Source organism: Armigeres subalbatus, chromosome 1 (assembly GCF_024139115.2).
Source record: "Armigeres subalbatus isolate Guangzhou_Male chromosome 1, GZ_Asu_2, whole genome shotgun sequence".
Lineage (NCBI taxonomy): Eukaryota > Metazoa > Arthropoda > Insecta > Diptera > Culicidae > Armigeres > Armigeres subalbatus.
Genome location: NC_085139.1, coordinates 152492281 through 152504997, shown reverse-complemented (window position 1 = coordinate 152504997; position 12717 = coordinate 152492281). Strand labels below are relative to the sequence as shown.

The 12717-nt window shown below is 40.3% G+C and overlaps 1 protein-coding gene across 1 annotated transcript in view; it reads right to left on the bottom strand.

Annotated features, from left to right (window-relative positions):
* LOC134205299 (neuroendocrine convertase 2) overlaps positions 1-6644 on the bottom strand; it is a 43127-nt gene extending 36483 nt beyond the window's left edge. The window contains exon 1 of the mRNA XM_062680436.1: positions 5586-6644. Within this exon, the coding sequence (XP_062536420.1) occupies positions 5586-5774 (189 nt within the window). The 5' untranslated portion in view covers positions 5775-6644. The remainder of the gene's footprint in view (positions 1-5585) is intronic.
* Between the last annotated feature and the right edge of the window lie 6073 nt (positions 6645-12717).

Genomic DNA, 12717 nt, shown 5'->3' with positions numbered 1-12717 from the left:
GGATTTCCGTCATAAATTTCTGAAGAAACTTCTAGCGAAATTTTGGAAGGAAATTTCGTTTGTATTATTGAAGGAACTCCCGAATGTATATAAATGCAGGAAATTTTTCTGGAAGAATAGCCAAAGAAATGTCTAGAAGGAAAAATTGGAGAAGAAAATAAATCTTCAAGGAATTTCCTCATGAATTTCCTAAAAAACTAATTTAGTTAGGGGTTTCTAGATAAGGAGAAATTACAATTACATGAGAAAGATTTTCGAACGATTTTCAGAGGAATTTGTGGATTACTTTCCGGAGGAATTTAGAAGTTCCCAGGGGAGCTTCTAGAAGGATTTCAAGGAGAATTCTTGCGCCTGAAACTTTTCGAGTTGTTTTGCCCCAACCTGCCCACTCTGGCTAAGCCCTTGTACCATTCCCATCATTGCTTTGTAAAATCATGAAGTTTGAGGTGTCACATGACCTATTTTGAATTAATTTAGAAAATGGCCATCCCGTAGGTCCCCGGATTGCGACCGATGTGGCCAGATTGAATCCGAGTTGGCCAGGAACCCTAAAAATATCATTCCCATCATTGCTTTGTGAAATCATGAAGTTTGAAGTGTTGCACGACCTATTTTGAATCAATTTAGAAAATGGCCATTCCGTTGGTCCCCGGATTGTGACCGATGTGGCCGGATTGAATCCGAGTGGGTCAGGAACCCTAAAAATATCATTTCCATCATTGCTTGGAAAAACATGAAGTTTGAGGTGTCGCACGACCTATTATGAATCAATTTTGAATATGGCCATTCCGTTGGTTTCCGGATCGTGACCGATGTGGCCGGATTGAATCCGAGTGGGCCAGGAACCCCAAAAACATCATTCCCATCATTGCTTTGTAAAATCATGAAGTTTGAGGTGTCGCACGACCTATTTTGAATCAATTTAGAAAATTAGCCATTCCGTAGGTCCTCCGGGTTGTGACCGATGTGGCCGGATTGAATCCGAGTGGGTCAGGAACCCTAAAAATATCATTTCCATCATTGCTTGGAAAAACATGAAGTTTGAGGTGTCGCACGACCTATTTTGAATAAATTTAGAAAATGGTTATTCCGTTGGTCCCCGGATAGGGACCGATGTGGCCGGATTGAATCCGAGTGGGCCAGGAACCCTAAAAATATCATTCCCATCATGGCTTTGTAAAATGATGAAATTTGAGGTGTCGCACGACCTATTCTGAATCAATTTAGAAAATGGCCATTTCGTAGGTCCTCCGGATAGTGGCCGGAATAGATCCGAGTGGACCAGGAACCATTAAAATGTCATTCTCATCATTGCTTTGAAAAATCATGAAGTTTGAGGTGTCGCACGACCTATTTTGGATAAATCTAGAAAATGGTCATTCCGTTGGTCCCCGGATTGGGACCGGTGGCCGGATTGAATCCGAGTGGGTCAGAAACCCTAAAAATATCATTCTCATCATTGCTTTGTAAAATCATGAAGTTTGAGGTGTCGCACGACCTATTTTGAATCAATTTAGAAAATGGCCATTCCGTAGGTCCTCCGGATAGTGGCCGGAATAGATCCGAGTGGGCCAGGAACCATAAAAATGCCATTCTCATCATTGCTTTGAAAAATCATGAAGTTTGAGGTGTCGCACGACCTATTTTGGATAAATCTAGAAAATGGTCATTCCGTAGGCCCCCGGATTGTGACCGTTGTGGCCAGATTGAGTTCGAGTGGGCCAGGAACCCCAAAAATATCATTCGCATCATTGCTTTGTGGAATCATGAAGTTTGAGGTGTCGCACGACCTGTTTTGACTTAAAATTGTAAATGGCCACTTATTCCGGGGGCAACTGACCCCAACGGAATCTGGAATAATTCTGGAACCGTACTGTGGATAGCCTCGAAACTAGTATAAATCAAAAATTGGGATCCATCCGGATGGAATGCAACTTGTTGCGAAAGAATCGGTCAAGAAATGCGATTTTTACAGCAGTTTAGATTTTTGAAAGCCCTTAAAAACAGACGTTGGGGACGGAAAGGTTAATCAAAATTAATCAAAAAATAGTAGATCCGTATTGGAGTATTTAATATCGTATCTATTCAACCGGTTGACGAAATCTCGTGGCTCCCTTAAATGGTTGGGCTTTTAACGAATCGCATCAAGCGTCAAATAAAAATCACTCAATGTTTACCTAAGTTTTCGTTTTTAGTCCAAATGTCATCTTCACCCAGTAACTGAGAATGTCCTATAACAAATTTATGCATAGGGGAAGAAGGGGCAATATGCCCTAGCTAAGCAAAGACTGCTTTTATGCCTTAGCTATAACGATTTTCATGGGTGTTTCTACCTCATGTAAAAGTTAAACAATATATCAAGCGGATGCCATATTAAAATTAGACAAAATCTCAATCATATTGATAATATTCACATTTCAAAAAAGTGGTGATATTTCGTTGCCGGAAAACTCATGAGGCAAAACGTCTTTTAGCCGGCAGCTCTTAGGGAACAACGCACCACGCGTTGGCGAATCAGCATTCTGGTATGGACAGTGCGTGGAGACGCGTAGTACATTGTAGGTTAGCCCCACTAGGGCGTTTTGCCTCGCCGAAATGTTAGATGTTTCATCAAAATGTGGAAAATTTCGATTTTTCCTACCTTCCTATCTATTATTTTGACACTTTTTTCGCCAAACCCATATAATTTTACTTCTAGTCTAAACAAAACTAGAAACTATCTTAAATATGGTACATTTAAGTGAATACCCGAAAGTCGGTTTGCCTCGGGGGGCGTTTTGGGGCCTCTTCCCCTAATTGTTCATTGTTCATATGTTCATTTTACGAACAAAATGTCACAGATCGGTCAGAAAGGCGAGCGATTGTGGAGAAACTTGACCAAATAGGAGTTGAGCTTGGATAAACTACCCTGCGTCTTCATCGTTTCCATGCATGTGAGGCGATTTTGATTGGAAATAAATAACGATCCTAACACCTTTTATCACAAGCTTCATGAACATCGTATTAAAAACCTTTTCGTGGATTTCTTTTCTGCACTTCTAAAAACGGAGCTTGCAAAGATCCCCCCATCATCTCATGTAATACAAAAGAAAGCTATTAAAAAGTCCGTTACCTGCATAGAATATCAGATCCCCATATTGTAAACTTCTTTATAAAATTTGAAATTGAACAAATATGTCCAAAATTTTCATTTTTGGCCTCATTTTAGAAGGTTTAAAGCAACATTAGGGGCTGTCTATATACCGCGTGGACAGGTTTTGGACAGTTTAATATATCCCCCTTCCCCAGCATGGACAACTGCTCATATAAATTCTCAAAAATGTGTATGAACCGTGGACATTCACTATACACCTCCTCCCCCTTGAACTGTCCACGTGGCATATGGACAGCCGCTTATTAGAATCAATCGAATGCTTTCTGATTATGTCGAGATAGTCAATATTAGTCATATTTCAAACAGCGATCATGATTTGTTAGATATATAATGTATCAATGGTGCAAAATAAATTTCTGTATCCGAGCGGACCCGGGAGATGGTCCGGATAATGAGTTTTTTCATGTGATCAAATAGCCCTTCTTTGCACCTGTTTTGTTAAAATCCTACTTCAATTTGATTGCTTTTTTCTTACTGAGGTATCAGAAAGCCACAGAAATAAGCAGAAACAAAAATTGAAGATGTCATTGAAAATGGAGGGAATTTTGAGTAAGATGTAAGAAATTGATCTGTTTAGTCAAATAAGTTCTATTAACACGTGTAAATATCTACAACGTGAAGCAAGTCAAAATTCTACTATTCTAAATGATGTCTTAACTCATGTAATAGGAACTTGGTCATATTTGAACATGATGCAATAGTGTCCGGTACTCGGGGATACTTTTCTGAACCGTGAAAATTTTCACTAAAATTCATTATTAAAATACGTCGTTCAAAAGCGTGTTCAAATGATCAAATATAGTTCGTATGAATCATCAATGATCATATTTTGTGTACATATTATTCAAGTAAACATAATCCGAATAATTAGAAAGTTTTGGTTAAGTGGCTTATGTGTCCGGCACTGGGGGATCTCCTCCTACATTCAATATCGAGGTGATTAAGAAAGCATACCAACTCCCCTATTAAATGAAATTTCATTCCAAAGCAAACAAATTTTATGCTTGATCGATTGAATAACCTACACAAATAAAAGCGTCAAAGATCACATTGATCAGCATAGGCAGCTTTTTCCAATGAGCTTGCTGACAAAACGGCAGAGAAAATCGAAAACGCACAAAGTTCAGAAGATCTTGTGATTGAATGAGATTTATTATAACATACCGAATGTACAATATTTTTCCCTGTGGGCATGAGATCTAGACTATGTTCGAAAAGGTCCAGCATTCTGAGCTTCCGTTCAAAACTCACTAGCACCACCCTCGGTGCGTAGGGCCTCCTTAGCCCTGCGGTTTAATGCGCGGCTACAATGCAAGGCCCTGCTGAGGGAGGCTGGGTGCGATACATGGTCCGGTCTAAGACATTTTCGAGTTGAAAATTGTCTCGACTTCCCTAGGCATAAAGTATCATCGTGTTAGCCTCATTATTTACGAATGCAAAAATCGTATCTCAGCTTAGAATTAATAACGGTTTGGTGACAAAGTAAATCACGAGCTTGTCGAACTCTACAGGCATATGGTGGGCGAGGCATGTGGCCGGGGTTCTGTTGGCACTAAGCGCCAACAAAAAAATTCTCATTACTCTGCCTACGATTTTGTTTTACAAATTCAATTGATCATCAATCTATTGGATACTATACTCTAACGCTTTAACTGAAGATATTCTTCATCAAATGTACGTATGAATTGTTTTTAAATGTTTTCCGTTTTCCTTAAACGAACAAAATATCACAAGTTAATCAAAAAGCCGCTTGATGCAGATTGGCAGAACCCCGACGATGTAGCACGAATGCCGGCTAAACCAATCAAAATGGAACTTGTTTAATTTACAATTGGTATAAGATGACGTGGATTTGAAAGGTTCGAGACCAGGTGAAACAAAGCACATTCAGGAATGAAAAAAGTCAGATCTCGTTGGGACCCCCATAAAGATTCATATTTAAAATTCAGACTACCTCGTACTGATGAATTTAATGATTTGGGCACCTTGGTTACGTTATGATGTGTTCGATTACCAGTGCCTTGATTGATGTTTGCACTGCACCATATGTTTTATGTATAGTTCTGCTTAAGAATTGACTACTTTTGTTCGGAGTTATAAAAAAAAATCAGGCGGCTAATAGAATAACGATTGTTATGTTACTGCCTTAACTAATTCAACTCCACATTCAATCCTCCAAATAAAACGGTTATGTACTGTACTTTCTGTGCAGTCTCCTTATGTTAGGATATACTAATGCCATAACTGGTTCAAATGTATTATAATCTGTACTCTTGAGTTCAAAAAATGGTAATTATTTATAAACTAAATTATGAAAAAAATAGTTAAGTTAAAACGCATAATAAATAGGTATTCAAACTTATAAACCGACCATCTGTTTAATTATCCCCATGACGCTACATCCCATAGTGACACACTGTGAGCTACTTACCGGTCCGAGATTGATAAATCCATTGCGGTCAGCAATTTCGTGAGCCTGTTGATCATCCACATTGCGTTTAAATTTCACCAGAAAAGAACTGGTGAAAACATGACCATCGATAGACGATTTGCTTCTAATCGTTGCCACTAAGCAGCAGAGCAACATACCCACGATACAAAAACATGTTTTCAGCACCATAGCTTCACCACGCACACTTCCCACTATGTACTCGTGTTCAGATTGTTTCCGTGAATCTGAATTTCCTGGTGACTTTGCACGCTCTCAATGGCAAAGTGCAGGATAACGATACAGCTTCGTATGCGTATCGTAGCTATTTTACACAATTTAACCAGCAGTTTTCTCTGACTGTATTGGTAGAAAAACGAATCTAATAAAATCAATAAAATCTGTTTAATTCACAAATTTGGTAAGTTTTTGCTTCCATTTATCCAGTTTGGAAGAAAAATCGTCTTTATCGTTATCTTTACAGAACGAAAAACTTTTCAGAGAACACTTTGGCTATAACCATATTGCAGACACGGACGAGGAAATTGCATACAGCCTGTTGGAAGTTCAAGACTTTGGGAAAATATGTTTTCTCGCTATACGATGTCGAACACGATCCACCAGTCGAAGGAACCAAACTCAATTCCTAAGATAAAACTATTTATTCATTCACAGATTTTAACAGTTGTTCCGTCTTGTTTTGCACTTCTCTATCGAATGAGCAACCCATCGAAGGTAATCTGTATGTAATTATAACAAATTTATCGAAAACGTGTCATATGCGATGCAGACAGGTTACTTAGCAGTAGATTCTTTATCGGTACTGATATAATTAACATTATGCTCTTCAAGTAGTGGTGGAAAACTCGAAAGGATGACACACATGTTCGTTCCACCAAAGCTTTCCATTTGGCACAATGAAAACTCTGTTAAGAATAAGCAGCGCATATAGCAAAGCTTACCAGCTTGAAGCTTTTCTTTTACGTAAGCAAAACAATGTGCATCGTATGTGTGTTTGATTCCTTATTCTATTGTGCGCATGTGCGGAATTGAAACGTCATAAGGGTTTGATACATACCATCATCTCTACTACAAGTACTACAAGTATCAACTAGAGGGAGACCGGTAGCGATTCATAAAAGATTTACATACGGTTTAGATTAAAAAAGATACAACACAGGTGAAGAATGGATCAGGAATTCCCTTTGTTCTGTTTTCAAAACATGTTGAGAACATTCCTGTCAAATCGCAATGACATTTAGCTTCTAGCCAATCCCAGCCAGTCACTACAGCGACATCTGTTTTCTTTCTCTTGAGTTTGTATGCCTCTAATACAGACAGTTTGCGCCTCTATTTTTGCTGGGTCTAATAATTAATAATAATTAATAGGTAATTAACCATAGAGAAAGTTTGTCGCTGCGATTCCCTTAATTCTCGTTCAAAAAGCTATAAAAAAAAAAGTATTGAATTTTTTTGTGGACATTCGGCGCTCCCATCCTATTCTCGTCAGCAAAAGATGTTCCGCCACTGACATGATAGGAAGAGACTCAAGAGAGGACAACGGAAGCCACCCACCACGAGTTTGTATTGGTGGTGACGAAATCGATGTGGTTGAAGATTTCGTGTATATGGGCTCACTGGTGACCTCCGATAACGATACTAGCAGATAAATTCGGAGACGCATCATGGCAGGAAATCGTACGTACTTTGGACTCCGCAAAATGCTCCGATCGAATATAGATCGCCGCCATACCAAACTGACTATCTACAAAACGCCTATTAGACCGGTAGCTCTCTACGGACACGAGACCTGGACCAACGCGCACTGGGAGTTTTTGAAAGGAAAGTGCTGCGTACCATCTATGGTGGGGTGCAGATGGCGGACGGTACGTGGAGGAGGCGAATGAACCACGAGTTGCAACAGCTGTTGGGAGAGCCATACATCGTTCACACCACGAAAATCAGAAGACTGCGTTGAGCCGGGCACGTAGCCAGAATGTCGGACAGTAATCCGGTGAAAATGGTTCTCGACAACGATCCGACGGGAACAAGAAGGCGAGGTGCACAGTGGGCAAGATGGGTCGATTAGGTAGAGAACGATTTGCGGACCCTCCGCAGATTGCGTAATTGGCGACGTGCAGTGCAGCCTTGGACCGAGCTGAATGGAGAAGAGTTTTATGTATTGCACAGGCCACTCCGGCATTTTTTTTCTTTTCTGCTTTACATGAGCAAAAACAAACGTATCGTCATGAGTGAGGTATTTATTAATACGGTCGAATTCCGTTTCACAATCGATTCACCTCGGCCGTTCGTGGCTAGAGATTGCTGAATTCGTGAAGTTTTTGGACTGTTATGTGTCGGATGTGAAAGCAGTATACAAACTGACGGAAAATAGAAGCATTTGCATCAAATTTATTTCCGAGGCAGTTATGATAGAATCGCTTCGAAGAAATGCGGGAAAACTGTGGATGTGTGCATAATGGATGCGGGCCGAAATTCTCGTTACGTTCGGGTATTTGATCTGCCACCGGAGATAACAGACAACGAACTAACAGTGGTTCTCAACCAGTTCAGAAAAGTTCTACGTACAATTCGTGAAAAGTTTCCTCCTAAGCTGGGATTGAACCATGTCTACACTGTTGTTAGGGGTGAGTATATGGAAATGGAGAAGGAAGTTCCTCCGGCAATTGAAGTCAACTTCCGAAAAGTAAAACTGTTTCATGACGGTTTGAGGAACACGTGCTTTCTATGTCAAGCTACAGGACATCGTCAAAACACTTGCCCTTCGATGAAAAATCGGAACTCACGAGACGGATTCATCATTCCACCAGAGAAAACGTCGGAAATTGTAAAAGAAGCGAAAGTAACGGAAGACGGAATCTTAGAACTAGAGGAAGTAACTGTTGGAGACCATCAAGAAGAAGAAGAAGAAAGTCAGATGCAGGAAGTAAACGAGAAGCAGAGACCGGATATTGACGACGAGTATATTGAAAGGACGTTCGGGATTGCAAACTGTTCGCAGTTGGTCAACGACTTCAAGGTAGTCATGAAAAAATGCACGGAAGCTAGAGGCCAGCCAGCGTCGGGCACAATTTGCTTCATCTGGATCCACCGAGTGCGCCCCTCAGAGAAAGAGCTCTCGAAAGACCACAAAATTATTGTTTTCTCCTGAATGTTAAATTAATCACTTTGTATTATTTAAATTGAATAAAAATAAACGAACAGTTGCGACGAGTTGCGAGAGTAAATCGTTGCTATGGGAATGAGTTCGAGGTCTGCAGTTCAGTTTGCTAACGACTTTTGTGACGACAACACGAACCTCCAATAGGGTGGCTCAAAATACACTTTTTCAAATTTTTTGATAGGCCGCCCTCTTATTCGGTTCTATTTGATGCCCTGATGCTCTGGACAAAATTTCAGCCAAATCGGTCAACGTTTGGGCAGTGCTAAACTCGTTGGAAGTTTATATGGAAAAATGTATGCAGAAACATCCAAAAACAGTGATTTGCAGTTGGACGGCACAATTTAAGATCAAGAATCATGATACTCATTCAATTCTTGTAAAATAAAATACAGAATGTTATGCTGAAAACCGCGAGAAGATTAGATTTTATTACGCAAAGATATTAGCATTTTACTGGAGTGTTGTAGGGGTGAATTTATTTCTTTTCAAAGGTAAAAGAAACGAAATTTGCTCAAACCCTACTGCAGAGAAATGCTAATAACTTAGCCGGGCAAACTCGAATCTTCTCGCGGTTTACTGCATAACATTCTGTATTAAATTCTCCAAGATCTGAATGAGTATCATAGCTCTTCATCGTAAGTTGTGTAGTCCAGCTGCAATTTACTGTTTTTGGTTGTTTTTGCATACATTTTTCCATATAAACTTCCAACGAGTTTAGCACTGCCCAAACGTTGACCGATTTGGCTGAAATTTTGTCAAGAGCATCAGGGCATCAAATAGAACCGAATAAGAGGGCGGCCCATCAAAAAAATTGAACAAAGTTTTTCCCATACTAATTTGAGCCACCCTAACCTCCATACACCGGTCGTTCGCTTCAAGTTTTTAGGATTCGGCTGAGGCGCAAGTGGTGCACGGGGAGTGCCCCTACTTCGGTAGAGTAGCCTTCGGCAGAAGAGCGAGTGATCAGCCTGTGCTGAGGAAGGAGTGTGATAGCGGGTAACTGAGATTCGCATTGCGCAGATTACCGTGGCAAAACCCCTTCCGTCTTCCAAGCTGTGAAAGCCGTTGCCGTTTGATTGATCTGGAACCTCTTTCCGTCCGCCGAAGCACGAGGGCATTACTGATAGCAGATCTTCTACAAGGACGACTCGACTGCTCTTCTCTTCTGGAACAAATTAATTACCACGTGCAACCCCGATCCCTTAGGAATAGTTCGATGTTCGAAGCTCCTATGCACCAAATGAACTACGGTATGTTCGGTGCTATCGGCGGTCTTAAAAGACTATTCAATAGAGTTGCATCTCTTTTTGATTTTAGCTTGTCCCGTCAACCAATTCGCCAAAAGTTCAGTTCTTTTTTTGGGAATAGTTGATAACCGGCGGTGGTCAAGTAACCTCCGCGCCAGTTTTATTGTGCCTTGCAACAAAATGACAACTTTCGTGCTCAATTTCTCCGCAGTACAAATAGCACGTGCTATTCAAGCATTCACCGCCGGAATGCACCACGTGGCGCCCAAAATTTAAAAAATATCGAAGTAGGGGGAAAGACGGCTTTGGCAGGTTTTGTTCTATTATTGGCAGGGGGGTTTTTGTCGACTAAATTTTATGAAATTTGGCCACAATATTCTTTGATATGTAAAGAATGTTTAGGCCAAATTTGGCCCCTGCCAATAGAACAAAATCTGCCAAAGCCGTCATTCCCCCTACCTTTTTTTATAGATGTATGTTTTTCTTAGGCGACTATCTGGCGCGTCTTTTTCGTGGCGACCAAAAATGAGCGGAAGAGTAGATTTTTTTATGAGCGGTACAGTAAATAGTGGAATGTTTTTGTTGAAGCCCATCGGCCTTCTTTGTCACTCTCACTTCGTAACATATTCATATTCGTTTGAACACTGTTCAATTCCAATCGAATATCAGTCAGTGAGTATTTATTCTGATTTCGTTAACTAATAAATTACTGTAAACCTGAACACTCATATGATGATTTTAACAATTACCCACATCAGTACATTCAAAGTAAATTGCCTATATGCCGGGTATTAAGCCACCCGGTGTGGAAATTAATTACTATGTCTGATGTACAACATGTGATAGATTCAGTTCGGAAAAGGTATTGGAGGGTAACCGCCCCTTCGGTGGGGTTTGATCCCACGACCCCAGTTCGCATGACAGGTGCTTTCCCTACTAAGCTACGCAGGACCTCCGTCGTCCACCGCAGCTTAGCGGGTACTGATGAAACCAAATTCCCAGCACCAGGTACCAGCCGATCTCTCGCAATACATTTTCAGAACTAACTCTCTCAAATGTATTTTTGTACACATGTCAACTAAGTAGGATGGTGTGTTACGGGGTAAGATCTACCACGGTTACATTGCCAGCTACAGGCAAATCCTGACCCAACGATTACCTTCCTCATTATCCAACTCCGTGGTACTTATGAGGGTGTCGCTAAGTCGGTGGCCTCTCGTTAAGTAAGTACTACATCAACACTTCCTTCCTCTCCCTAGTTACGGTGAAGATGGGCGTGGCCAGGAGTAGTAATCCTTATGTTTTTTTTTATTTTTGTTTAAGACTGGAATCAAGGACCACTCCCCTTCTTGATTTCTGATAGCATTCTAGATAAGGATCTCAAAAGTAAAACATGAGTATCACTAGTGTCCAATCTACGAATTACACCGTAACAATGCTAATGCTAATGCTAATGCTAAAACATGTCAACTAAGTAGGATGAATTACCCACATTTGGATGCATGGATTCAGTATGGTAAAAATCAAGTCAGCCATTGCAATTTTTTATGTGGCGTATGTCACCAAATCAATCGCAAACTCCTCCAAACACAACTCCACGCTTGGTGTTTTGAGGTACTGTCGCACGAGTGAACATCGGAGGAAGAAGAGCCCTTCGTTCTCCAGGACTCCACAGTGAGGTCCTTAACGAGTATGGCCAACTCGGACAACGGTCTCAATACGATAACAGTTCGATGGGAGTATTTACGTCATTGGTCATTGTCGTGTTCGGAGGAGCCATACAGTCATCATCTAGTACCAACTATTGCCATCGGGATGTTTAGGATCGTTACTACCTCTTACATATTGGTCCAAAAATTTCCCGCTAGATCTATATATTCATTCTCTCTGATTGAAATACATGAAAGCCCTATTTTGCCCAAACCCGCTCCTCAATCCTTATTATATTATCATCTTCTTGAGATATGGAATTATGGTACATTGGCCCAAAATATATCTCACTTTAAAACAATAATTAGTCACTCAATTTCGCACGTTTGTCAAATTGAAATGACACATATTAGTGTGTGACCCATGATTGTTGGGTCAGTATAGTTAAGAAGTTTGACCAAAAGGTTTGGATTTTCTTGTTTTCTTAGAATCGCACCTTTTTCAATGGTTTTCCCATAACCACTATGACATTTAAAGATTAATCATTTTGATTAACATGACGTATTGCCTTCGTCACATGTACGAGTTTGCCCAGTTCTGGATATTGTATCTTTTATGTATATTTATGCAAAAATATTGGGTTTTGCCGTCACGTATTCGACCGGCATAAGGAAAATTATTACTATTTTGCTTTTTTTTACTTTCTATTTAATACGAATAAGGGCATCCTTGTGAAGTTTTGCTGCACATGTTGTGGATAGCAAGTACATCCCCATATCCCTGAGTCCTTTTTAACAGTACTAGTATTTATAACAAACAGGGCACTATTACGGAGTATGAGATCTGATCAAATTATTCGTAGTGCTACTTGTTCAACGGCCCCGGTTGGGTGAGGGATAGATGATGAAATACACACACAGCATATTTTACAATTTGTACATTTTGCATTTGACTATTTCGCTTGAACTACGGAGAAGAAGAAGTTTGTTCCCTTTTTTGCGTTTGTTGTATAAAGAAGCTGTACCAAAAGTCTATCATTTCACTCCATAAACGA